Source organism: Pholcus phalangioides, unplaced genomic scaffold (genome assembly GCF_987345545.1).
Source record: "Pholcus phalangioides strain wild (caught in Gottingen) unplaced genomic scaffold, Ppha-v1.0 ptg000014l_1, whole genome shotgun sequence".
In the NCBI taxonomy this organism is placed as follows: Eukaryota; Metazoa; Arthropoda; class Arachnida; order Araneae; family Pholcidae; genus Pholcus; species Pholcus phalangioides.
The window spans coordinates 21,410,308-21,435,773 of record NW_028301607.1 but is presented as its reverse complement, the minus strand read 5'-3'; the positions used below and the strand labels follow the sequence as shown (position 1 = coordinate 21,435,773).

The 25,466-nt window shown below is 34.8% G+C and overlaps 1 protein-coding gene across 4 annotated transcripts in view; it reads left to right on the top strand.

Moving 5' to 3' along the window:
• Vps13D (vacuolar protein sorting 13D) overlaps positions 1-25,466 on the top strand; it is a 561,523-nt gene that overhangs the window by 64,653 nt on the left and 471,404 nt on the right. For all 4 annotated transcript variants that reach the window (XM_089241869.1, XM_089241867.1, XM_089241868.1 and 1 more), the window contains exons 15-19: positions 852-997; positions 6,515-6,722; positions 7,853-7,936; positions 20,053-20,143; positions 22,350-22,470. In XM_089241869.1, coding sequence (XP_089097995.1) covers positions 852-997; positions 6,515-6,722; positions 7,853-7,936; positions 20,053-20,143; positions 22,350-22,470 — 650 coding nt within the window. The remainder of the gene's footprint in view (positions 1-851; positions 998-6,514; positions 6,723-7,852; positions 7,937-20,052; positions 20,144-22,349; positions 22,471-25,466) is intronic.

The window sequence follows — 25,466 nt, the reverse complement described above, 5'->3', positions numbered from 1 at the left end:
ATAAAAAAAAATTGAAAACTTAAAGAATTTTTATTCCATTTAAACTGCTGCTTCTTTCCAGACAGCAAATAGTGCCTTCAGCATGCAAAAAGTGTCATCTTAAATGGACTGGTGTGAAAAGTTTTATGACAGCCGCTCTTTCAAATTAAGTGCTAAAAGCCTGAAACACCAAAAACAAAAACCAAGCTGATGAAAAGATGTTTTTATTACAAAAGACAGTGCAGTTGTTTTATTTTGAAAAGGGGTGGGGGGGGGGGTTAATGAAAATATTCTTGTAAGTTAATTTTGCTCCTCCAATTTATAAATATCTGCTCTGAATCCTATATTTTTCTGCAACAAAACTGCTCAGAATCCTGAATTTTGCTGCTCCGAAATGGACTTCGTCACTTCCCATCCATGTGTTCTGATACAGCCACTATATATAGCTAATTATCACACATTGGCGACGAAAATATTCTCTAAGTTGACTCTAGCCCTTATTACGGAAACATAACCAACAGAAATAATAAAACATCTTTATTGTTTTGCACAAATCTCAAAAACATAACCTTCCAATGTGGAAGCCATATTGCACAACTCTCGCTCATTCTCTTCTCTCTCTAAAGATATTTTTTTACTCTAATTATCCTTTATTAAAGCATAAACAATGTTAAATCATGTCAAGTAGCATAAGGCCCCAGACAGATTGTAATATGGCTACACTGAATTATGATATGGTAATATACAGAAATAAAATATATTTGTTACAACCCTATATTTATACTCAGTATTCAGATTTTTATATTGATCTGTTTGTTGGATTTCTTATATGGAATTTCATTAGTTCAATATAGTTATTTTCAACTCTATAGGAGGTGTGGCTGACCTCTCATTCTGATGACACAATTTCATTCCTTGCCCAGTGCTCACGACAAGATAGTGAAAACAAAGATGAACAGCAGTGTTTTTTCCAGCTGGTGTATGAGAAAAACCCACACAATGTGGAAGCAGATATCAGGTGCCATTTACTAATAATTCATTATTACATGCTTAAAAAATTTTGACTTGATATACAAGCACTGTCTTGCAAGACACAAACATTTTAGGATCTTTTAAACTGATTTTAATTTAATAAATGAGATATTTCTCTTGATACAAGTAGCATGTAATCCAAAGACTCTTGATAAGCACCATTCTGTATGAGGCCCTGCATATTCATTGTCTGTGGATTGTCATTGACTGCGGCAGTGTTTTTCAATCTTTGGTCTAATTACAAAAACAATACATTTTGAATTTTATAGAAGTGGGGGGGGGGGCCTCGAAATTCAACTTTGTTACAGAGGAGGTTCACTGAGCATTGACCTTCACTACAATGGGTCTGTGACAAAAAAAAACTTTTATAAAACGGCTCCAGAATGGGCATTTAACCAGTCAACTGTCAAAATTAATTTCTCCTAGCGTTACCCGCAGTGCCCACTTTTTTTTGAAGATGCGCGCACTTTTTCCCTTTTTTTTCCTTTTCTTGGAGGTTTGAAATATTAAAATATTTTTTTTATAGCTCAAATGTGTCGAGACATAATATGATACCCCAAAAGTGGGGAGGGGCAGTCATAATGTCCTGTGACTGAAAGATATGCTGTTGATGGATTTATGTGGAACCACACCACAGGAGTTGAACCTTTGCTAAAAGATATATGAGTAATAAAACAGATGCATCCTCGCAAGGGAGTTGGAAATTGAAATAAAAACGATGGGGATGCAGCTTTGCAAAGCATGACAAAGATAATAGTAATAATGATCTCAGACCTTGAAATATAATTGTCAACTCCATCTAGTGATGAGATAATAAAGTAGAAGGATGGCTGTACAGAGATAGCAGCACATATATGACAAATTACTTTGTCATATCTGTGAAAAAGACAGAAAAGTCTGTGTGTCAGCAAATGCCGTCGTAGGCAACACCATTACGTATATCAGTGACGGCAAATGCCGTCTTAACCACTGGACTGGTGAAAAAGACCAAAAAAAGTCTGCTCGTTGGCAAATGTCATCGTAGGCACCAACATTACTTATGGCAGCGACGGCAAACGCCGTCATAACCACTTGACTGGTTAAGCACAAGCCCATGAAAGGTTGTCTCGCCCTCTTGTTCGATGTTGATACAAGCAGGGATTTCAAAGTGAAGCTCCTATTCTCCTGCACCATTCCGAAAAACTATATGCAATGCTTTCAATTTACCCATAAGTGTTCTGATCTCTTCACCTTTCCGGAATTTTCCAGTTAGAAACCAAATTCTGATTTTTCATATTTGTATAGAAAAGTCCCTGAAAATTGTCATTGTTCTTTGCAAAAATGAAAAATCCTTCAGTCCTTGCAATTCTAGGCTGGCCATGTTTTGTCAACAAAACTATGGTAAATGAGGATTTTGAAAAAATGATAATCATCTCATTACCGAATATGATGCCAAAGATGAGCAAAGTTGTCAATTATTGCTAAGATTGACAATGGTGAGAAAATGTCACTGCAAACAATAGATTAAAATAGACTTATGTATACAAAAAAAAAAACCATCCAGCTTCACTAATATGCGAGATAACACACATTTTTTGATGTGAAAGTCTTTAAAATTGATGCCGGTTGTGGGGAGGCAATCGCGTCCAAATGTGCTGCAGTTTTTGTCGAAGTAATTTCAAACTTCAATAATTCCATCAAAAATAGACATAGCGCTGCCACCTTGATCTGAATGGAAAAAAAAAATTTGGAAATTTGAGAACGTTTACTCAAATTTCACAAGAAACTGAGCCGCATGAGAACCAATAAAAAAATAGAGAATTTGGGAAATTGGAGAACATTCGCTCAAATTTTAGAAGAAACTGAACCTGACAAGAACCAATGAAATGCAGCCAACTTAAAAATTAGGAAGCCCAGCAAAATTTTTTTTCCTTTTCAACTCTCATTCTACTCTGCACAGTCATGCTTTCTCATGCTCCCATTCTCATTTGCATACCTGGATGGCCACTTTCATTCTCCAGCCTTTATTAAAATTTGCAGTCATAGATAACCCCGACTTTTGTGGGCCTGTAAAAAAATTCTTAGAAGTGATGGGCTTGCACTTCAACTTCAGTATGCACTTTGTTAGCACATGTCTAACAACAGCTACTATTGCAACACCGACAATTTCAAATCGCTTAGCGCTATTTCTTATGTGCTCTTATGCTCCTTTTTAAACACATACTACCCAATCACTAGTTTCAAAGTTCGTATCCTCATCCACTCCTATTCTGTCTCTCCTCCACCATTCACCCCCTCCTTAGTAGCTGAGAAGCCAACTTCATATGGATCTTCATTTTGATATGGATTCTGAATCCTCACTTATTGAATTCTGAACCCTCAAATTTTGTTCCCGTGTTCTCTATCACAACATTTTATAGTATGAAAAATCTAATTTCAATTGTTATACACGATTGACATTTTCACAAAATTAACCACATCAGTGTCTTACAGTGTCTATTCTTTTTTTCTTCATATTTATAGTTCCTAAAGCAGAATGTTTTGCGCTGTTCTGCAACTAGCCCTCAGCTGACTGAAATATTCTGCAGTGAAAATTCCCAGAATAGTGTTTTCTACATTTTTCTTATTTTCTTAGAATTCTTCCAGATTGTTCTGCAACGTATGCCACAGATTTCTGCATATTCTGCTTTGGGGTTTATAGTCATAATTATATATCACAATATAATTTATAAGCTGCAAAACAATTTTAATCCTTCATTCAAATTAAGAATAAAAATTCAAGTGAGTTTCCTTAAAATGCACAAATAGGAAAATAGGATGTCTCAAAAAAATTAATCACCAATGTTTTACTATAATTAACATTAGTCATGCATGTTAAAATGTTTTGCACATACCCTGTATATATTAAAAAAAGATATTTTACAAAGAAAAAATACTTCAATTAATAATGATAAAATCTAATGTAATATAAGCTTCACACCACTTCTCAGATAAAGAATATTTTTGGTTAGCTACATCCGACAAATAAACCCTGTGTGTGTGTAGCTGTTTAACCATGGCATTCAGTTATCTGTGATACTCTTCCCCACCATTACCTCGAATAATTGAGGTTCTGCTAAACAGGGTGATTCAAATTGTTTGTCTGTAAGACTGACTCTGTAACTGTTGGCTTTAGAAGTATACTTCCAATTACTGAAAGTTCACAAATGACATGCAGTTTCTTTAAATGATGTAATTTTTTTGAGGGATGGTACACATAAAAAACAAAAATATTCAAATTTTTGCAGTCCTAGTGTACTGCTGCTGAGGTGGGCGAGTGGTCATAGTGACAGGCTTGCATTGCAAGGACCCGCGTTCGAACGCCACCGTCGCCACAGTCGTTGTTGGTTGAAGTTGGTTCCCAATTTCGAGACGCAAATTCAGACTGATCTCTACATTAAAAAGACCTGCCACAGAGAGCAGCGGGGGCCTAGAAGGATACAATTATTCAATCATTACACTTCACTCATATTTAGAAAAACTGATGGCAGATGATGGCACTACACATAACAAGCATTACACAGAAACAAACTTCACTTCAGGCTCACTGCACATACACTCCAACATGCACCAATTCATTAAAAGCTTTGCAGAGGAATGTGGATGAAGTGCATCTATGGTTTAGTAGTAGTTCCAGTGTGCTAAAAAGCCCAATTAAAAAATTGTGGCCCCATCTCTTCTAAGGCAAAAAATAGAAAATGAATAAAAAATCCATGTTTTTAAGTGCAATATTTGCAGAGATATTTAAATTCAAAAAATGGAGAAAAGTTGGAGAGAAACAAACCAGTGGGAAATGCTCCCCTCCCCCCTCAATTATACTGTTTTTTGCAACTTTTCTCCATTTTTTAAAAAACGTTTTTTTAGCCTTAGAACTGACAGGGCAATACATTTTGGGGGTGGGGGGTACTGTATACAAAAGTATTAATAAAATTTTTTTTATAACATTCATATTTTCACATTTGCGAACGGGGAAACATTTTGTTGTTTATTTATATTATTACTTATAACGGGTACTAGGGCATCAGTGTTGTAAGTTAAACTCAATCTGCTTGTTTGTTTTATAGCAGTTCTGAGATAGTCCTCTTGCAATCACACAGTAGAATGCCTATATTAGCATTTTCTACCTTTGGTCTGTCAGTACTTTGTAAGGGGTCCCTGGGAACATTATAATTCTATTTCATGAATGAAACATTTAGTGTTGTAAAATTGTAATTTGTTACTTCAATGTCAATAACACGTGAATTATTAAAAAAAAAAATTTACAATTTTTATTTTTAAAGGGGGGGGGGGTGGGAAGTCAGCTTTGCATAGACATTTGCTACGGGAGGTTCAAGACATCAAAATGGTTATGAAACACCAGTCTATATAATAAACTATTATTTTGCAAATCTATTTCTTTAACAAAATTTATACTGTAAATTTTTTCAATTTCACATTGAAAACTATTCTTTAGCAAAATAAGAAAGAAAAATAGTCAACAGTTTTATCGACTCTTGATCATTGATAACTCTAATTATCAGGTCTATAGTTCTTGTTAAATGTGTAGATTCCACCATCATTGCTGTTCAAAAGAAAAATTTATATTTAAAGATGAACTCTGGTAGTATAAATTTGTTGTTAATTGATCCCAATCAGTTTGGGTCAGTAAAGTTCAATTTTATATTGTGAGTTTTACAGTAAATTATCAAATGAATCTTTTGAAGATAGACAGCTTTTTCTCAGCCCAATATAACCAGGAAACATATTTTCTGGATTTTATGTGGAGGTGAACTCTGAAAGAAAGGTCATCTGGCCTCTGCCGTGACTCGAACACAGGCCTTCTTACATTCTGAGCAAGCACGCTACCATCTACATCACTGGAGACACAACCCTGCCTTCTTTATTTCATGCACTGTGGCGCTAGATGCTGAAGTATAGAGGCGTTAATAGCCTTTCTTAACTTGAGCAAATAGCCTTGTGCCACAGTGCGTTAAATAAGGAGGGCAGTGTTGTGTCTCCAGTGGTGTAGATGACAGCATGCTTGCCCAGAATGCAAGAGGGCCTGGATTCCAGTCCCAGTAGAGACCAGATGACCTTTCTTTCAGAGTTCACCTCGGCATAAAATCCAGAAACATCAGTTTCCTTGAAATGAATCTTTTCTTTATATATGTGAATTATTTAAAAATCATCTTTTTGATTGCTAAGTATCTCTGAAAACAACTGTTACATCTGTAGCAATATTGCTTTATTTTTAGGCTTATCTAGTGATAAGTAAATTGTCTAACAATAAAGATTAATCACATTCATATCTTTTATACAATGAAACACCTATATAACAACACTCATGGGACTCGAGAAACATATCATTATTACAGATTATCGTTGTTGATGAAGTGTGTTAACACTGTGAAAAGTGGATTGGGACCAAGAATAATATCATCATATAGGATTTTCACTTTATATTGTCTTTTTAATACTGAAATTATGTTTCTCTTCTTATTTTCAGATTATCCGTGAAAACAAAATCATTAGCTATCACCTTCAATGTGAATTTATTTGAAGTACTGACTAGTTTTTTCTGTGATCAAAACTTGATGTGCGCCAATGTTGGTTTCTCATCCACTGCTCGAAAGCATTATGAAAGTTTGAAAAGACATACCAAAGCAGAACTGCAGCATACATTCAAAAACCTCTTTTCACATAAAAAACCTTCTGTAAGTTCTGGATATAGTATATAAATCATTTACAAATAATTTATCAATTAAGACTGATGAAATCAATATACAAGAATGAGTGAAAGTTCTACTTCTCTTTATGATTTCTGGGTGAAATTAATCAGTTATATGATTTCTAAAGGAACAAACTTTTACTATTGTACCAGACAAGGCATAAATCTGTTCTGGTCAAAAAAACCAACATAGAATTTTCCCAATCCACTTATCAAATGTCAAAACATCATCTCACAATTTCAGTTTTCTCCTGAGCTTTCTCATTTCATTCCTCCTGAACCTTACAGTATTGAACTCCATTATTAATTTTTCAATGAACTGGGAATAGCATTGAAGAAAAATGCAAATATTTAAATGTAAAATAAGTTGAAAAAGAAAATTCTCATTCATTGACGCTGTTGTGGTAGTCGCAAGGGCGTAGCGAGGGGGTGGGGGGGACTTGGGGGTCTGGTCCCCCCCCCCAGAAATGTGAGAAAATGACCGAAAATAGGGAAAAAGATGGCCAAATCCATTGTTCTGTCACTTTGGTCCCCCCCCCAAAATGAAAGTGGTCCCCCCCCCCCCGAACGAAATTTATGCTACGCCCCTGGGTAGTCGAGTGGTCATAGTGACGGATTCGCATCGTGAGGATCCGATCTCCCCGTTAAAAAGTCTCGCCACAGAGAGCAACAGGCCTACAGCATTACAAATATTCAATCATTACACTTCACTCACAATTGAAAGTATAGATGGCAGCACTGAAATATCAGACACAACACCAGTTACACACTCAGACTGTTAGGTGCACTCACTTCGTTCCAGACTCTGCCATGGAAGCTGGGCTGGAAGAGATCTCGGCAACAGGATAAGTCCAGTGGCGGAGCCCCTGGCGTTCATTCATTCATGTTATATTGCTAGTGGTCTGTATATTTATCGATGCGCTTCAGTTTTAGATAACCTTCTGTGTGTAGGTTACAAGGTCTGTTCACATTTCCATGTCTCAGAAACAAGGTAAAAAATGTCATGAAAGGATGGTAATATATGGAAAATTTGTTTTTATTTGAACATTTCTAACTACTACATTTAATTTGCTTTACCAGTACAAATATCTCTATTTTGTTTTTTCTATTTTTCAGAGACAGAAATGGTACATCCTATTTGAAATTGCAGCTCCTCAACTTATAATACCATTGGATATTTTTGATTCCAACTCTCCAATAGTAAGTTAAATATTAAACTTTCTGTACCATTTAAGTAAAATCAACTATATTGTAAACTAGCTATAATACCCAGCACTGCCTGGTTTTTTCTATACACCAGGAGCATTGAAGGAAAGACAAATTGTAAACGAGTAAATATGTCAAATGCATTGTCAAGAGGAATAAAAATTTCCATCGAACATAGTATCTCAAACCACGAACACATTCAGAGTTCATACATCATTAAAAAGTCCAAACTTTTTATTTTCCCTCTGGAAGGGCCTTTATAACTCACTCCTGAAAAAGTCCTTATTTTTTTCTCTGAAGCGATGATCCTTATAATAGGCATGCCCCATGGTGATGAATAGCATTGCCCAGAAAAATAAGAGGAATCTTTCCTCAAATATAGAGGGAAAAAGAGAAAATATCTTCCTTTGTAATAGGAAACGTGAAAGCAGAGGAAGTGATTAGAACAGCCAATGTTTGAGCATATCTGCTGCTACGATTTTATCTTATTTAGAACGATTTTAGCAAATTAATACATATATTTGCTTTTGCTTCTGATAAAAATGATTTTTTATAGAATCTCTACTATTGACATTTTCTGCCCATGTCCACAAGAGGACAAGTCCTCATAAAAGCTACTTTTCTAAGTTTGTAGTGTGCATGTGCACTACATGGATTATTACGATGGTAATTATTGTCTCCAGCTGTTACGTTTGGCAACTTAAATCGCCAAACACCAGAGTTCATAAACGATTTCGCTTTTATTTCATCATGGCTGCTCACGTGATAATATCACAACGTATGCATTGTTTAATAGCAATATTATACATGTATATGCAAAAATATATTTTTTGCAAATATATTTTGCACAAAAAAAAATGCTTCTAACTATATCAGTAACTGTACCTGTGGTGGTCGAGTGGTCATAGTGACGGACTCGCGTCACGAGGTCCCAGGTTCGAATGCCACAGTGGTGGTCGGCTGAAGTTGGTTTTGTGTGGTTCCAATTTCGAGACGCTAATGTGAGCTGTTCTCCCCTTTAAAAAGTCTCGCCACAGAGAGCAACAGACCTACAAACAGTACAAATGTAATTCAATCATAACACATCACTCACTTCACTTCTGAAATATAGATGGCGGCGTTGAAAAATCAAATGCAACACTAAAAATTCACTCATACTGTTAGGTACACACATAGTTACACTTCTGGCACAACTCACTAGGTAGTAAATCACCCATAGATGGTGATAGACCTGAGTTGTGCTCAGTTTGAAAGAAAGAAAGTAACTGCACCTGTAGGCCAAACTTCATTGTGGTATAACTTGATGTGGTTGCTAACACAACCTATTTTGGCCAAAACTTGTTTTTGTAACCAAATCAATTCAGTCAGTCATTTTGCTTTGCTCGAATCAATCTTATAAGACATTAAAATAGTGCTATGCAAATTTTTTTTTAATTTTTCTAAAAACTTTTCTTTAGGGATTTTTTTTACTACACTACAATTATGTTGTCTAAGGAGGAGAGGTACCCTCTCTATCCTACTCTTTCTGATGTTTTGAGTGGGAGCCCTGGTTACTTCATATCAGGAGAAAATTTCACAAATGATTTTTAATTTACAGTTTTCACCTTTAACTAGTCAGGTGGTTATGACAGCATATGCCATTGCACCATTGCCGTTGCACATTTTTTAATGTTAATTTATGGTGTTTATTGCATTTTTTATTACAATATTTTGGGTTATTACGTTTTATTATTGATTCAATGTTGTTTTTATTCATTTTTATTTGGGAATGAATAATTGTGGAGTGAATCATCTCAGTTTCCATTATTTTACTAAATTTACTACAAATATAAACTATCTTTTTTTTTCTTTCTTTTTTGTTTATTTGTTTGTTCTGTCCTTGTAATTGCATTGTAATTATTTGTTGATACTTTGTGTTCATCAGTACAGATCCATGTGATCTCTTGATGAATTTGTGTCTCATATTATTTATTATGTACTATTTCATAATGTTAAATAAACTTTTCAAGAATATTTTATTTTTTCAAATGAAAAAAAATCCTATGGGTAAGTTGATTCAGTATAAAAATAATTTGGACAACAAGCATGTTCACAGAACAAATTATGCTCGTTAATTGATGTTCCTCTGTATCGTGATAAGGACCACAACTAGGGAATCTAGTGCTGGCATTGGAATAAGTGATCTTATAGCACCTGTTATGCATTTGTGGATGTTAACTAAAGAAATTCAACATTTCTAAGTGCAATATTCACTGAGATATTCTAATTCACAAAATGGAGGAAAGTTGGGGGAAAAAGAGTTTCAAATATGGGTAAGACATTTTGTTCGCATTTAATGCAGTTTTTTCCCAACTTTCCTCCATTTTTTGAATTCAAATATTTAAGTGAATATTGCACTTGGAAATGTGGAATTTGTTTTAGTTGGCATCAGAAGAGTTGGTAACAATTGGGTTTTGGGACGCACAGAGACGGCATAAAAAGTTAATTTTAATAGCTATACAATAGGGTGGAACGAAAAAAGGGTGTTTTTTCACTTTTTTTGGAAATTGATGTTGCCTTAGTATTCAAAAGAAAGATGCCTTTCAAGGTTTTAAGAAGTTATACCAAAATCTAGGAAAATATTTTTAATATCTTGAGGTTCCTCACGGACCCTAAAGATCAAGCAAAAAGACTTTTCTAAGTGCACATTATAAAAATCTTTTTTGGAAAAGCAGGTTCAGATAATTTTTGTGGGTCTAGTTCCTGATTTCTTATAATAGGTGGTTCAGTCACTCGCACTTGATCACATGCACATAGTTCCGAATAGTGCTTAGCAGAAAAGTTTATTTTTGGAACATGGAATATATGGATTTCTGCTTCTGATAATCCTTCATTTCTAATTTTCAGAATTCTCTTGATTCCCAGTTCTTTGCCCGTACTATTCCCACTAGATATCTCTGATCTTCACTTAAATCACTGTTCTTACTGCCCATTATCGGAAGGTTATTAGAGATTGGCTTAAATTTCACAATAGGCAATCTTTCACAATTTTCCAATCTTTGTCCGATATCACCTTGAAGCCCGTGTGGACTAATGGAACATCCATCTAGATCATAGTCTTCCAAATTTTTTGTTCCATCGCCTTCTTCATCAGAAATATTTTCCTCTCATCGTCCCCCAACTCACGTAAACCCATAGGATCCTATGTTAAATAAGTAGGTTATATCGCCCCCTTGGACCAGACCATTCCATCGCCCACCAGGGGGCGATATTGCCCACTTTGGGAAACACTGATCTAGATGCATCTTATCAAAATGTTGCTTCAAAAAGTCTGGGATTCATGATTTTATATCCCTTGCTCTACTGCTTCTTGGAGTTGTGTTACCGAGATAAATTAACCCGGGTTCCTGCAATATAGTTATGTGTTCTTCAGATATGGTTCTTCTATGGAAAGAATCACCTCCTTTGACATTAGCTAAGGTTTTGTCTTTTTGACCATCAAATATATTCCTCGCACATTTTGTTCTAGGAATTTTATCTTGCAAAAGAACTCTCTGTGATGCTCTTTCACGCCTTATTTTCATCCGGTCTATTGTCATATTTGGCTTCTCTTTCGTCAATAACCCAACATCTTCCAGCACAGCATTTGCAATAATTGCAGCTGATCAATCAGACACACCAGTTCTATCACAAGCAAGAGCAACATTTGGTAATTTATTTCTCATCTGAGAGGATGATGGTAGAACTTCAAAAGCAAATGAACTTGCTTCGGCACTGATTGATGGACCAGCTTCAAGTACTGGTAGATGGAAATGCTAACTTCAACGGCAAACTGTGTTTTGGCTCATATAGATAAATTTCCTCAGAATCGTTGGATATAGATGAGTTTTCAGTGGTTGATGAACTAGTTTCCGCCGTTTCTTCTTGAGATGACTTCAAACAGGATACCATTTTCATATTCCTTTGTTCATTGTTTTTCAATTTCTTCGTTGTTGGGACATCTACTCGACCAATGGCCATCTTGTGTGTACTTCTTTGATCTTGCAAGAAATCTCGCTCTAAATTTGGGACCTTTCTCAACTTGTCACACTTCAAGTCTTCAGAATCACATTTGCTTGCTGCAATGTTGAACAATTTCTGTGCTTCGCACTGAACAGATTTCAAGTTCAATTTGAAAGTTTGAGAATCTTTCCTTGCTTTCATATTTTTCTCAAGATTCTTGTATTTACAGTAAAAGTCTTTGAAATTTTTGCATATCTAGTGGTGAGAAACCATAGGAATTGAAGCAGTTTTCTAAATATTTTCTATCTTTGACACAATAATTTCAAGAATGTCTGCAATAGCTGGATCGTTTCTTGATTGCTGTGCCTTCATATTGCGTTGAGTCAACAAATAACAAAGCTTAACATCGCCATAGGTGGGCGAAAACCGAAAGTCCCACTCTTTAGGGGATTTCCTAAAATGTCACAACAATAAAAGCTTCTGGTCATCATTTTGACTGCTATACACCCTCTCAGTTAAGGGCAAGTTGTGATTGCAAGAATGTCTGCAATAGCTGGATCGTTTCTTGATTGCTGTGCCTTCATATTGCGTTGAGTCAACAAATAACAAAGCTTAACATCGCCATAGGTGGGCGAAAACCGAAAGTCCCACTCTTTAGGGGATTTCCTAAAATGTCACAACAATAAAAGCTTCTGGTCATCATTTTGACTGCTATACACCCTCTCAGTTAAGGGCAAGTTGTGATTGCAAATGAATATTGAAAACAAGGGAATTACATCGAGGTCACTGAACGAATCACGTGTTCAGGGGAGTAGGAAAACCTCCTCCGCAGCGTCATGTTACAGAATTCCACACGTGCATAAAACTTTAGGGGTGATGAGGAACGTGAAGAAGTTTGAATTTTTGGAGAAAAAAATTAGGAATGGCATTTCTTCACATAAAGGCATATTTTAAATTCTATTACAATAGCAATTTCGAAAAAAAAAATTTTATTCCACCCTACTATACAACCCTTTGCAACATGAATGACATATCTGAGTACTGCACCTTATTTGGACACTTTTTTAATTGGTAGTATACCTCTAGGATCAATGGTTCCCCAGTAAAATACCATATCCCCCTGTTTGCTATGCACCCTGTATATTTGGAGGACAGACAGAAAAGAATTATCTGTGGTTGCTAGTACTGTTTTGGCAAAAAATTGTTGTTACCAAGTCATTTCTTTCATTTTGCTTTGGCTGGAGTAAATCTAAAAAATGATCCAAAATAAAATAAAAATGAAGTGTGCAAAGTGCAAGAACATTATTGTGGATAAAAAAATGTGCAAAATTGCTACATCCTGTCTGCATGGGAATTACAGAGATAGTTCACTGAAAAATGACCAAGGCAAAAAAAGATGCTTATTTGTGCTTGCAGTGTAAAACCGATGTGGAAACAGTTGAAGTGCAACAAACACCAGCCAGCACAGATGCAAGATCGGAACAAATAGAAAAGGTACTGGAGATCCCGACAGAAAATGGAAGGCACTTTTCATGTGGCAAATTAAAATCTATCAACAAAGCAAAATGAAATAAACAAGGAAATGATTGATATAACAATCAATCAGCTGCAACTCACAGTGTGTAGAAGATCTAGTGAAAAAAAATGGATGATGTGAAATACATTGAATGTATAAACAAACAAAATCAAGAGCTAAAGTTAGAAAACCTCAACCTAAAGAAAGAAATGAAGGACCTGAAAGCCAGAGTAAATGAGATGGAAAACAAGAGTCCAAAAAATAATATTGAAATCAACAGAGTTCCTGAAGTTGCTGCAAAAAATGTCCTGGAAATCGTTGAGAAGATAAAACAAGAAATAGATGCACAGGAGAGTACTGAAATAGAGAATCTGCATAGTGCCAATGAGAAATGCAAATAAAACAGAACCAATTATTGTTCGGTTTGGTTTACAAGTGAAGCATCAAAGATATGCATCCAAAAAGCAAAGATGCACTAGCTCACAGCGAACACCATAAATCAAACTTTACATCAAGCAGAATTTATATTTATATCAACTAACATTTTTTCCAGGAAAGTAAGCATCTGTTTTTCCTGACGAGAGAATTCAGAAAGAACTACGATTTCAAATATGCATGAACCAAAGATGGTAAAATTTTCCCCCGGAAATCTGATAACACCAGGATCATAAGAATTAGAGATGAGGAAGACCTCGGAGAAATATGTAATGATGAACCAAATTCCAATGGACCATTGACAAAAGCAACCTTTTCTGGAGGAAATAAGTGATATGGATAAATTTTTAAATATCCCTCTAAATCCAATAAACATTTAAATATCATGATTTTAAACATACAAAGCTTGAAATCTGATTTTTACCATTTTTTAGTGTTCTTAAGATCACTTCCAGAATGTTTTGATATAATATGCCTAACAGAAATTCAGGTTAAAGAAAACACAAATCAATATAATATTACTATATGATTGCATGAATGATTATTACATATATTCTGATTGCAGAGCATACAACAAATCAGGTGGTGTAATCATGTTTATCAATAAAGCAATTAAAGAGTATTAAATCAAAGTCAAATAGAAACTGCTGAAGCTCTATGTATAAATTTACCAGATTTTGATATTGATATTTTATTGCTTTATAGGTCTTGTGCACATACCATATCTCAGTTTAATGAGTTCAATACTTTTATTTTAATAAAACTAGGAGAGATATGCTTGTAACTGAAGGTATAACTACAGGGTGGGCAAAAAGTCAGTAGAAACTTTAAAAATTCATAAAATCCGGAGAAATAACTGAAATAAAAATACGGTTTACAGGGCTAGCATCGCTAGGCTACTGGAATTTTTTTTAAGATGGAGGAAAAAAAAGCCTAAAAAAACAGCCAATAGGTGGCGTTAAAATACACAAGTCAAAGAAAAGATACGAAACAACAAACAGAATGGCTCCAAATCGTTTATTACAGCGGTATGTGTTCCACATGACCACCACCATATATTGCAGGCAAGTCACAAATCCAGTAACGGCAGAGTGCAGTAGGTCCACATACATGGTTTACAATGGTGAAGTGGTTGTAGGTTGGAAGCACAAGTTCTTATAACCGTCTCATTTGTATATTTTCACCGAAGTCGCTCCTACCAGCGCCATCTATTGGTTGTTTTTGAGTTTTTTCACCTGTCTTAAAAAAATTCCTATGACCTAGTGATGCTAGCTCTGCAAACCATTTCTTTATTTTGGTTATTTTTCCAGTTTTTATGCATTTTTAAAGTTTCTATGGACTTTTTGTCCACCCTGTATTAATATATTAGATAATTATACTAACAAAATATTAAATTATCTAGACATAATGGCTGGAAATGGTTTCAATGTTTTGCAGAAATCTGTAACTAAAGAAACAAATAGAGGTGGAACATGTATCGATCATGCATTTTACAGAACAAAGAGAAATTCTATACAACAATTTACTATACTTAAAACTCGTATTACAGACCATTACCCAATCCTAGAATATATTGATTATCAAAGACCAGAAGTGTATTAAAAATGACCAGATTACATTACAACAAAAATTAACTACAAAAGATTTGAAAATTTCATCTCAAACATATCTTTTGAAAATGTTTTTCATGAAGATGAAACCAAACAAAAATACCAACGCTTCCTATACAGAAACAGGAGTCGCGAGAGAGAGAAACGAGAAAGATTTGAGACATTCGAAAAAGAGGGATAGTGTGAAAGTTTGTACCGAAGAGACAGGACAGTTTCGTTGGAGGTGTTGGATAATAAATTAAATAAAGTGTTGTTTTCTTGTTTTGGAAGTCTAGAATCCAGTTATTTCGTCCTGAAATCATAGTGGAGGTACAGCTGAGGACCTATGACCGATAAAAAGGCGGGGGAAAGTTTACTGATATTGACATCCCTTTTTTGAAAAAAACAATAAATTAATTAAATTAAACTAAAGCAACTGTGTGGATATAATGGCCCAACTCCAAAAATATCAAAAAATGTGTCCTACAATATTGATGTACTTAAACACCTCATTGATTCATCTATCAGTGGAAATTATTTCTACAATGAATTTTAAAATTTTTTTTTGTCTACCCAATTTATAAGAAAGGAGACCCAAATGAAATGATAAACTACAGACCAATATAGATTCTTCCAGTTTTCTCTAAAATAATCAGGAGTAGGTTCAGAAACTGATTTCAGGAAATCGTCTGCGAGTGAATTTTCAGAAAGTTTTTGCATACTTAGAAGGGCTGTAGGAAGTTGACTTCAGAGAGAGAGAGAGATAACTGCAGCAGGAGCCTGGTTTCGGCTTGCTTTGATTGGGCATCTTTGGAAAGTAAAATATCCTTGAGGTTGTTGTAGGTGCTTTCAGTTGCTTTCGCGGATTGAAGTAATGGTTCCGCAAGCTTCAGTTCGTCTGGACTAAACGTGCTGATGACTGTGATGCTGAAGAAGAGTTCAGGTTCGTGGCTCCAGAAAGGTGGTAGTTTCACATTCGTCGCCATGACAGTAGGTAACGGCGAAGGCGGAATGGAAATTAAGCAGAAGAGCATTCTGGATTGGCTGCTTCACTAATTGTTGTAAAAGGAATGAGGACACACTTCCCTCACAATTCAAACATAAATAAACATTTATTATATAACTAACACAACAGAATATACAAGAACATATTACATTGATATGAGCGAACCATGTGACTGTCTGATTTGAGTGGCAAATACAATCCCAGTTTCTCCATCATGCAGGCAATCTTTTCCTTATTACGCAGACAGTGCCATCCAGTGGTGGATGCTTTCACCACAATCCATCAGTGGAAATTATTTCTCTCTCTCTGCAATGAATTAAAATTTTCTCTTGTCTACCCAATTTATAAGAAAGAAGACCAAAATGAAAGGATAAACTATAGACCAATATCTTTTCTTCTAGTTTTCTCTAAAATAATCAAAAAATTTGTAAATCAACAACTAATAGATTTTTTGAACCATAAGAATAATATAATTCTTATATTTGGCTCCAAATCAATACGGTTTCAAAGAAAATGAAAATACTGAATGAAAATACCTGAAACAAGCATTTGATAATGTGGATTTGACTGTATTAACAAAAATTACATAGAGATGGTATACGAGTACGAATATTGGAATGGTCCAAAACATATTACTTTGACAGACAACAAGCAGTAGTTATAAATCGATAAATGAGTAGTTATCACCAAAAGGCATTATCATCAAAAGGTAGTTTGTGAAGTGGATAGACGAGAATAATGTACTGTCGGATAATCAGCATGGGTTCAGGAAGGAGAAATCATGTGTAACTAACCTCCTTTGCTTCTATGATCACATGACGAAGGCTTTGGGTGAGGGCAAAAATGTAGATGTTGTTTACCTTGATTTCCAGAAGGCGTTCGATCGTGTCCAACATGGTAAACTCTTGAAGCATTTACACAAGATTGGAATTGGGGGCAACTTGCTGAATTGGATAGAATCATGGTTAAGAGATAGATCGCAACGAGTTATGGTGAACGGGGAATTCTCTGGTTGGACAGGCGTCACAAGTGGAGTTCCTCAAGGAAGTGTCCTTGGCCCCATACTTTTTTCACTTTTTATCGATAAACTCGATCAGGGTATCGATGAGATTACTAGCAAATTCGCAGATGATGGGGGGGTAATCGGAAATCGAAACGATAGGCAGTTGCTCCAGACCAACTTAAACAGGATTGCAGCATGGGAAAATGAATGGAGCATGACGTTTAGCGTTGATAAGTGCATGGTCGCTCGTTTTGGTTCGAACAACCCACGGGTCTCTTACGAGTTGAATGGTGTCACTATCCCGGATGCAACTAGGGTCACCGATTTGGGAATTCTCATTGACGAGCAGCTTAGGTTTTCTAAACATTGTTCAGCGGTGGTCAAAAAAGCGAATAGAATGCTTGGTCTCATTTTCATAAAGGTCTCTTCGCTTTCTCCTAAAGTCATTCTTCCACTTTTTCGAGGCTTAGTTCGTCCTGGACTGGAGTATGCTGTAAGGTTTTGGAGACCATACCTGCAGAGGGACATAGACTTAGTTGAAGGGGTGCAGAGAAGAGCTACGCGTGTCCTTATTGGCACACGGGGCTTGAGTTATGAAGAGAGACTTCATTTCTTGAATATGTTTACATTGGATGAATACAGGTGTCAAGGAGATATGATCGAAGTGTTCAAAATTTTCAATGGGATGGGTAGGATGGACCATGAACTTTTAGTACACCACCAATCGACTGCTTTTACAAGGGGACACCAGTATCGATTGGTGAGGGACAATGCAAGGCTATGGTGTCGCAGGGAATTTTTCTCGAATAGGGTTGTGTTAATAAATGGAATAGCTTACCCCCGGAGGTAGTAAATTGTAACACAATTGACACGTTTAAAAAGAAATACGATAAACATGTTGGGGTAAATCGAGAAGCTATCCATACTTAGAATAAGACAACCATAAGCATTCTTTATGGGCATTGTATAATATTTTATCATGTGTATATATTGTTTAAAATTTTTGTTAATTGCATTTTTAATAAGGTTGTTATATTTTTGAAATATATTGCATCCATATTTTTATAGGCATCTTTTTCTCAGCCACTTCGTTGAGCATTTTGCCTGTTGTGGCGTTGTTTTTGTATTTGTATTATCTCGAGGTTCAAAAAAGGGTCCCCAGGGGATCTGTTTTGGGTCCCACATTATTTCTAATTTACATAAACGACTTAACTGAAACTAAGCGGTCAATTAATTTCATTTGCTGATGACACAGCTCTGTACAATCTCCATTGAAGTTCATATCTGTCATCCTCAAGCACAACAAAACTGCAACTGCCAAAAAATCCAAAGAGTGCATGAATACGAATACTTAAGGTAACCATACAGGATGACTTGAAATGGAATATTCATTGTGATTAAAAAATAACAAAAAAAATTTGATTTCACACAGCTCTCTTGTTCAAGCTCAAGTATTTGATAGGATTTTTTGAAAGATATATTTTACGCTTGGGTTTTCTATATTATAACACTTTATGTGCATAAAGTGGAGCATACCATTGTAATATCATAAAACTAAGTAACACATATAACAAGGTAACGACTATGCTAACACAAGCGTATACTGAAAACGCTAGAAAAATTAACTGTCACACGCTAGACATCTGACAATTATATATTTATCGAACGATAAACTGTGACAAATAAAATTGGTTTCCGAGAAAAACAAATAGAACAGCAACGAAATTCAAACATAATTTTCAAGTGCCGAAAACAAAAACATCTCTTTCGAAAGTTTTTCTCATTTACTCCTCCTAAATTAATGAATTCATTTTGATCAAAAAACCAACTACTAATAATATTAACCACCAGATATGAAATTTACATATATGCAAAAAGCATTCAAAATTATGATGACATGTTCTGAAACTGTTCATCAAAAAGCTAGATAAATATAAAATTAATAATATATTTTTACATATTACTGCTTAAAATTATATATTTTTTATGTGCATTAATGTACCCCTAGAACATAATTGCATAATCTTGTTTAAATTTCACTAAATCTGTCATTTTACATTGAACTTTTATACATCGTGTCTTAAATTTTTTATGTTCTTTTTCTATAATTATACTTCGTACTTGGCGGCTCACAGTACCAGCAAAACAGCGTAATACATTCTTTTTGGCTTCCTAGAAGAAATTGGTGTCCCATGGGGCCACATAGTGTATTTTGTTATATGTATAGGTCTTTCTTCTTCTTTTATATTCCTTTTCTTTTGTTATTCTCCAGTAATTGTGTAATGTGTTATTTGTGTGTATTTTTGTTTACAATATGAAAAAAATCTTATAGGATACTGAAATAGTGTTACAAATTTTTTTTTTGAGGGAGATTTTTTTATTATGCTATGATTATGTGGTCTGGTGGAAGGAAGCGCCTTACTTTTTAGTCCTTTATCAAATTTTTTTAGTCGGAGCCCCGGTTATGTAATTTCGAACCTTATCTTGGTATACTACCAGGTATGCATATTTTTTTAATGCTTTCAGCAATTTTTAATTTTTGTTTATTCTGAAAAATGGTGTGATTTCTAATTTTCTCAGGTCATATTAGACTTTGGGGAATTGCATGCACATAATTCTGGTACACAAAGATCCCAAGATTTCTTTTCAGTGAACACAACTATGGAAGAAGGTAAAAAAATTTTCTAATATGAATTTTTGTCACATGCCCATCTAAAAATTTCAATCCTTCATGTTTATGTCAAAACATGGTATAGTGGTACAATCACCAGAAGAATTTTGTGGAGCCCCTCTGTGAAGAGGGTTGATTTTGATGCTGGAAAAATCATTTTTTGCCACCAAATCATTTATGCTATTCCATCAGTGTTTTGTCCTCAAAATGTGTGCTTTAAACCTTGTGTAAAAAAATTCTTTGTTCATTTCAAAATTTATTTTCTTTTTTAATTTCATTAATGTTTCATTTATATCATTCATAGCTTTTTTTGTAATTTAAAATATTTTTCCATGATTAATTGAGCATTAAATCCACATGACAACTGTAAACATATATTCACCACTATGTGACACAATATTTTTTCTCAGATAAAACATTTGGAAATTGCAGCAAATATATTTATAATTAAAATTTTTAATGTCTGGAATTTTAAAAAATGAATGCGAAAATGAAAGATTTGAGTTCATGTAATGAATTGAATTATATGCAAAAAAATTAACATCTCCCCTGGAGCCCCTGCAGACAGGGCCATCTTAAGAGCATTGGGGGACCCTGGGCCAACTGATTTTTCTGAGGCCCTACCTGGCAAACTCTCAAGAATTTCAACCAGGAGTTATAATTTTTGTGAGGCCCTTCTTCTCTTGAGACCCCCGGGCCATGCCAGGGTAAGCCCATGCATTAAGACGGCATTGCCTGCAGAATCGCTGTATAGGCTACTTCCCTACTAAGATGGTCAGAAGTGTTTTATACCTGGGGTGTTCAGCTTGATGCATGAAAGTCTGATTTTTATATAAATGCAGGTGTGCTCGATCCTTTCTGTAGAATACTGTGAGTGTTTACGCAATGAAAATACTGTGATAACGATGCCATTGACTGTGCCATTTTAATGAAATTTCAAGAAGGCCCAAATAGTGCTGCCAAATGAGAAAATGCTGTTGTTAATGCATGATTATCGATGTGCAATCACTTTACTTAAAAGAAAAGAATAGAATCGTCCAATGTGACATAGCCAATTTGCATATCTTGCTTGGAGAACTATGTTATTTCGAGAACAGGGGACTATTTTTTCAGCTAAAGATTTTTTTTCATGTATTTCTGCATCTACGAATATATTTTAGTTTATTGGTTGCATATACTAACATAAAACAGACACAACATGAGCTAAATTTTAGTGCCAATCAAAATGTATCAAATGAGCATCCTTCACTTGAGCCTGATTAATTCATTTTCACCATTGAATTCCCCCCCCCCTTCTACATCCAACTTTCTTTATCTTTTTTTATTTATCAGAAAGATTTTGAGAAATTTCATGTAAAGTGAATTATTACGCCAAGAAAAAATACATTAAAAAATGAAATGAATATAATGAAAGTCTTTTAGACTTCAATGGATGTAAGAAAACTAAGAACCAATCTGGACATTCTTGAAACTTCTCCATCAACGTGTGTGTGTGTGTGTGTGTGTGAGAGAGAGAGAGAGAGAGAGAGAGAGAGAGAAATAAGTTGACTGCATCACACATAGCACAACATCTCTCATACTTTTTTTCACTATGACTCACTCACTGGATTGTGAAATTTGTCTCAGCCTTTGATCAGTGTTTATCTTTTTTACAAGTGTTTTTAGTATTTTATGAAAGTTACTTTGGAATTTTTGGCAGTTCATAGAACAGATATATGTTCCAACTAACGGATGCGATTCTGGAATGAACTATCTTTGTTAGCTGAGGTATCACTGTAGAAGTGGCCACAGAATAGGGGTGATTTTTGTATTATTCCTATTGTCCGTTCCGAGAAAAACTGGCTTTGAAGGGAAGTTGGCCACGGAATAGAGTTAACTGTTTTATGGAAGTTTCTTTGTATTAAAAAAAAACAAAAAATTCTTGTATCTGTCTTTGAGATGGCCTTGCCTGCTTAATTGAGAAAGGTACCCGTCGGCTTTAGTTGTGATCATGTGATGGTTGAGAAATAATGTGAAATATACAAAGTCTCTTATAGATTCTGCCTCATCTGGGAGACTTTGGTAAATGTACTATATTCATTGCAAGAAATTTCTCTCAAATCAAGACAAAATATGTTGATATTTTTAAAATAGTGGCTTGTTTTGAAAAACTTGTAAATAGTGTTACTCATAATCTGCAGTTTTATTGTGCTTTTTTTGTTTTCAGAAGAATTTCATACACCATGTTCAACTCCTGAAGAATTTCCTACTTCTGTTTGTTGTATTGACTCATTGTCTCCTTCTCATGGCATTATCACCAATGCTGTTTTAGAACTTGCTTATGAAAGGTAAAAATTCTTTGCTTCTCAAGATACTAATTTTTCTTTATATTATTTCATATGTCATTAGTTACTTTTATGGTAATCAATATTTTATTTCTTTTTCATTCGATTTTAGGATATTAGTTAATTTTTATTGATGTTTGTTGAATTTTAATTCTTGAAAAAGCACAACAAGCTTGAGGAAAAGTATCAGAAGCCCAGGTTGATCAAACATTCACCTATTGAATAAAATGATGTGCAGATGTGGCAAGTTAGATTCCCATTCAGCCCTTCTCAGAATGGTGCAGATGTGCAACAGAAACTGTGACATAGATACAACAGAATTGACATAGATGATTACAAAGCATGTTGCTGCTGCAGGAAGTCTCTCACTGTGGGGTTAACATACTAAAATCTCAGTGAGAAATGAGAAAAAAAGGCAGTTAAAAGGAATTGGCTTTAAACTGTTGGTCTTAGTCTAATTTGCCCTAATGTGATGAAAATGGCAGTAATGTAACAAAAACTATCAAATTATTGAATTGAATGACAATATCTGATGACTATCAAGTGCTAGTATTTTATCTCAGCTTAAAATTTTACTGCATCAGTTTCATTAAGGAAAAACACCAGATTCTGGAGCTTCATATACAGTAAAAGTCATGTATTATTTTTATAACAAATATGCTTTTATGAAGCTTAAGAAACTCTTAATAGAGAAATTTTTTTTGATTAGTCAGCAAGAAAATCAACTGGTACAAGCCAAAAGTTAATTTCATAATCACAATCCATTTCATGATATTGGGAAATGTAAAAAAAATCAGAGACAATTGTAAAATGCAGATAAAGTATGAATGCATTCTACTTTTACCTGACGGAGCAAAAAATCAAAATATGCATATAATGAGAGGTCTGTTGCAGGGCCAGGCTTAGGAATTTTACGGCTCTGTGCAAAAAATTTTGCGCCCCCTCCAAAAAACTTTTATGTAGTCCCTCTCTTGGACTAATAAATTTTTAGAATTATGAACATAAATCTTGAGGGGGGAAAAAACGTTCAGGAAGAACTCATTTTTTTTATTATTTCAGGAACACGTTGATAGTTGGGATCGTAATCAAAAGAGCCTGAAAGAGTTTAGGCATTAAAAATGGTTGAAATAGGCAAAAAGGCACTAAGAATACCTAAAATAGGAACTAAAAAAGACATTTATAACTTATGGACGGAAGGAAATGTAACTAAAAACTAGGTATTAACCCTTAGACTACCAATTGGGTCTATTGTACTCACCTCGTGTATTAAAACTCAATTTGTGAGTAAACTGTGCATTTCCGAGACAGACTATTTTCCGTTCTCTTTTAACGAGCATTCATCCTTTTTTCAATTTTTTCAATTAAGCTTAACTTATTCAAACTTGTAACTTTCAATACCGATGGGGGTCCATTCAACCCTTAGGGGCCGTTCAAGTATTACGTAAGCAAATTTTTAACCATTTTTGACCCCCCCGCCCCCCTTGTCGGCCCGTGACACATTTTCAGATCATTGAAGTAGAGACTTTGTTCTGTTTGCAGATAATGACACGTGGTGGTCTTTCTAATGAAAAATCTGAGAAATTTCAACAATAACAGAATGATGGACGTGCAGTTGGATACATTCAAAGGACATTGCCTAAAAAGGCAATGCCCTTTGAATGAATCCATACCCAGTAAACCAAGAAAATTGTGGTATAAAATTCTGGGTTACTTGCTACAGCATAACAAACAATGTGTTCAACATGATGGTATACACTGGAAAGAGATCAAAACAAGGGAGGGAAACTATTCAAGGTGAAAGAGTAGTTCTGGAAACTGACGTAGCAAACATATACTTTACCAGCTTATTTCTAGCTCATAAATTGAAGCAGCAGTAACTCACATATGTCGAAATCGTCAAAAAATGTCTGGAACTTCCAATTGTTTTTGTTAAAGTAAATCAATGCACACAGGACAGCAAACAGCAATCTTTTTGGATGAATTCCTGTTTCGAAAGATTTAATGGTAGTTGGTCCGAATTTAGTGGTCAACTGTCCAAAGAAAAATAAAACAGTCACTCTTCTCAGCACAATACACAGTCAAACCGAGGTGGAAAATTCAACACCAGATGAAAAGCCACATATAATCCTGCATTAGAAGAAAACAAAACCTGGTTTAGATACCATGGATCAAACAACTTGATGCTATAGATAGATAAAATATGACCAATGATACATTTCACAGTGTAGTTGTGAGTGGTCTCAACGCATACATTTTTTGACTATAATTTCAAGAAGGTAGCACAAATGAATGTCAAAAACCAAGAAGCTTTCCGATTTCACTTAGAAAGCAATTGGCATGAAAAGACGATTCATCAGACAGCCACGATGATAATGAGCCACCTAAGAAGGAAGCTCGACATGAATGTGTTCATCAAAAAGAGCCACAACACAAGAAATGTAATGCTTGCATATGTACTGAGCATATTGCAATGTATATTGCTAAAAAAAGTAATTGAAATGGAACTCATTTGAAGTTTCAAACAATATAAATCTGTTTTTTTTTAGAAAAACCTGAGTTTAGTATGAAGTGGGGGGGGGGGGGCTTTATATATAAAAAGAGTATGTAATGCATATTGCAATTTTATTAATTTAAAAAAAAAATCCATTGTATTAATAAATGAATTTTATCAACTGCTATTCAGTTTATTATACTTTTTAAATCATTTTAATGTATCTTTGCTGTAGTAAATTAAGGAAAATACATAAATATTTAGTGAGGATCCATTTGACCCCATTGGTACTGAAAAGTACAGAAATTTTCCAGTAGTCTAAGTGTGAAGGGTCCAAAAACTGCTTGAAAAATTGGTTGCACTTAATTTGTCTACTGTTTCAACTAGAGTTTATAATAACTGCATTATTATCCAGGTTAACTTGATTTCAAGCCCAAAATAAAATATTTGAGGTCCCTCAGATCAATTCCAGGGCCACCATTATCAGACGCAAAGCCCGAAGATAAAA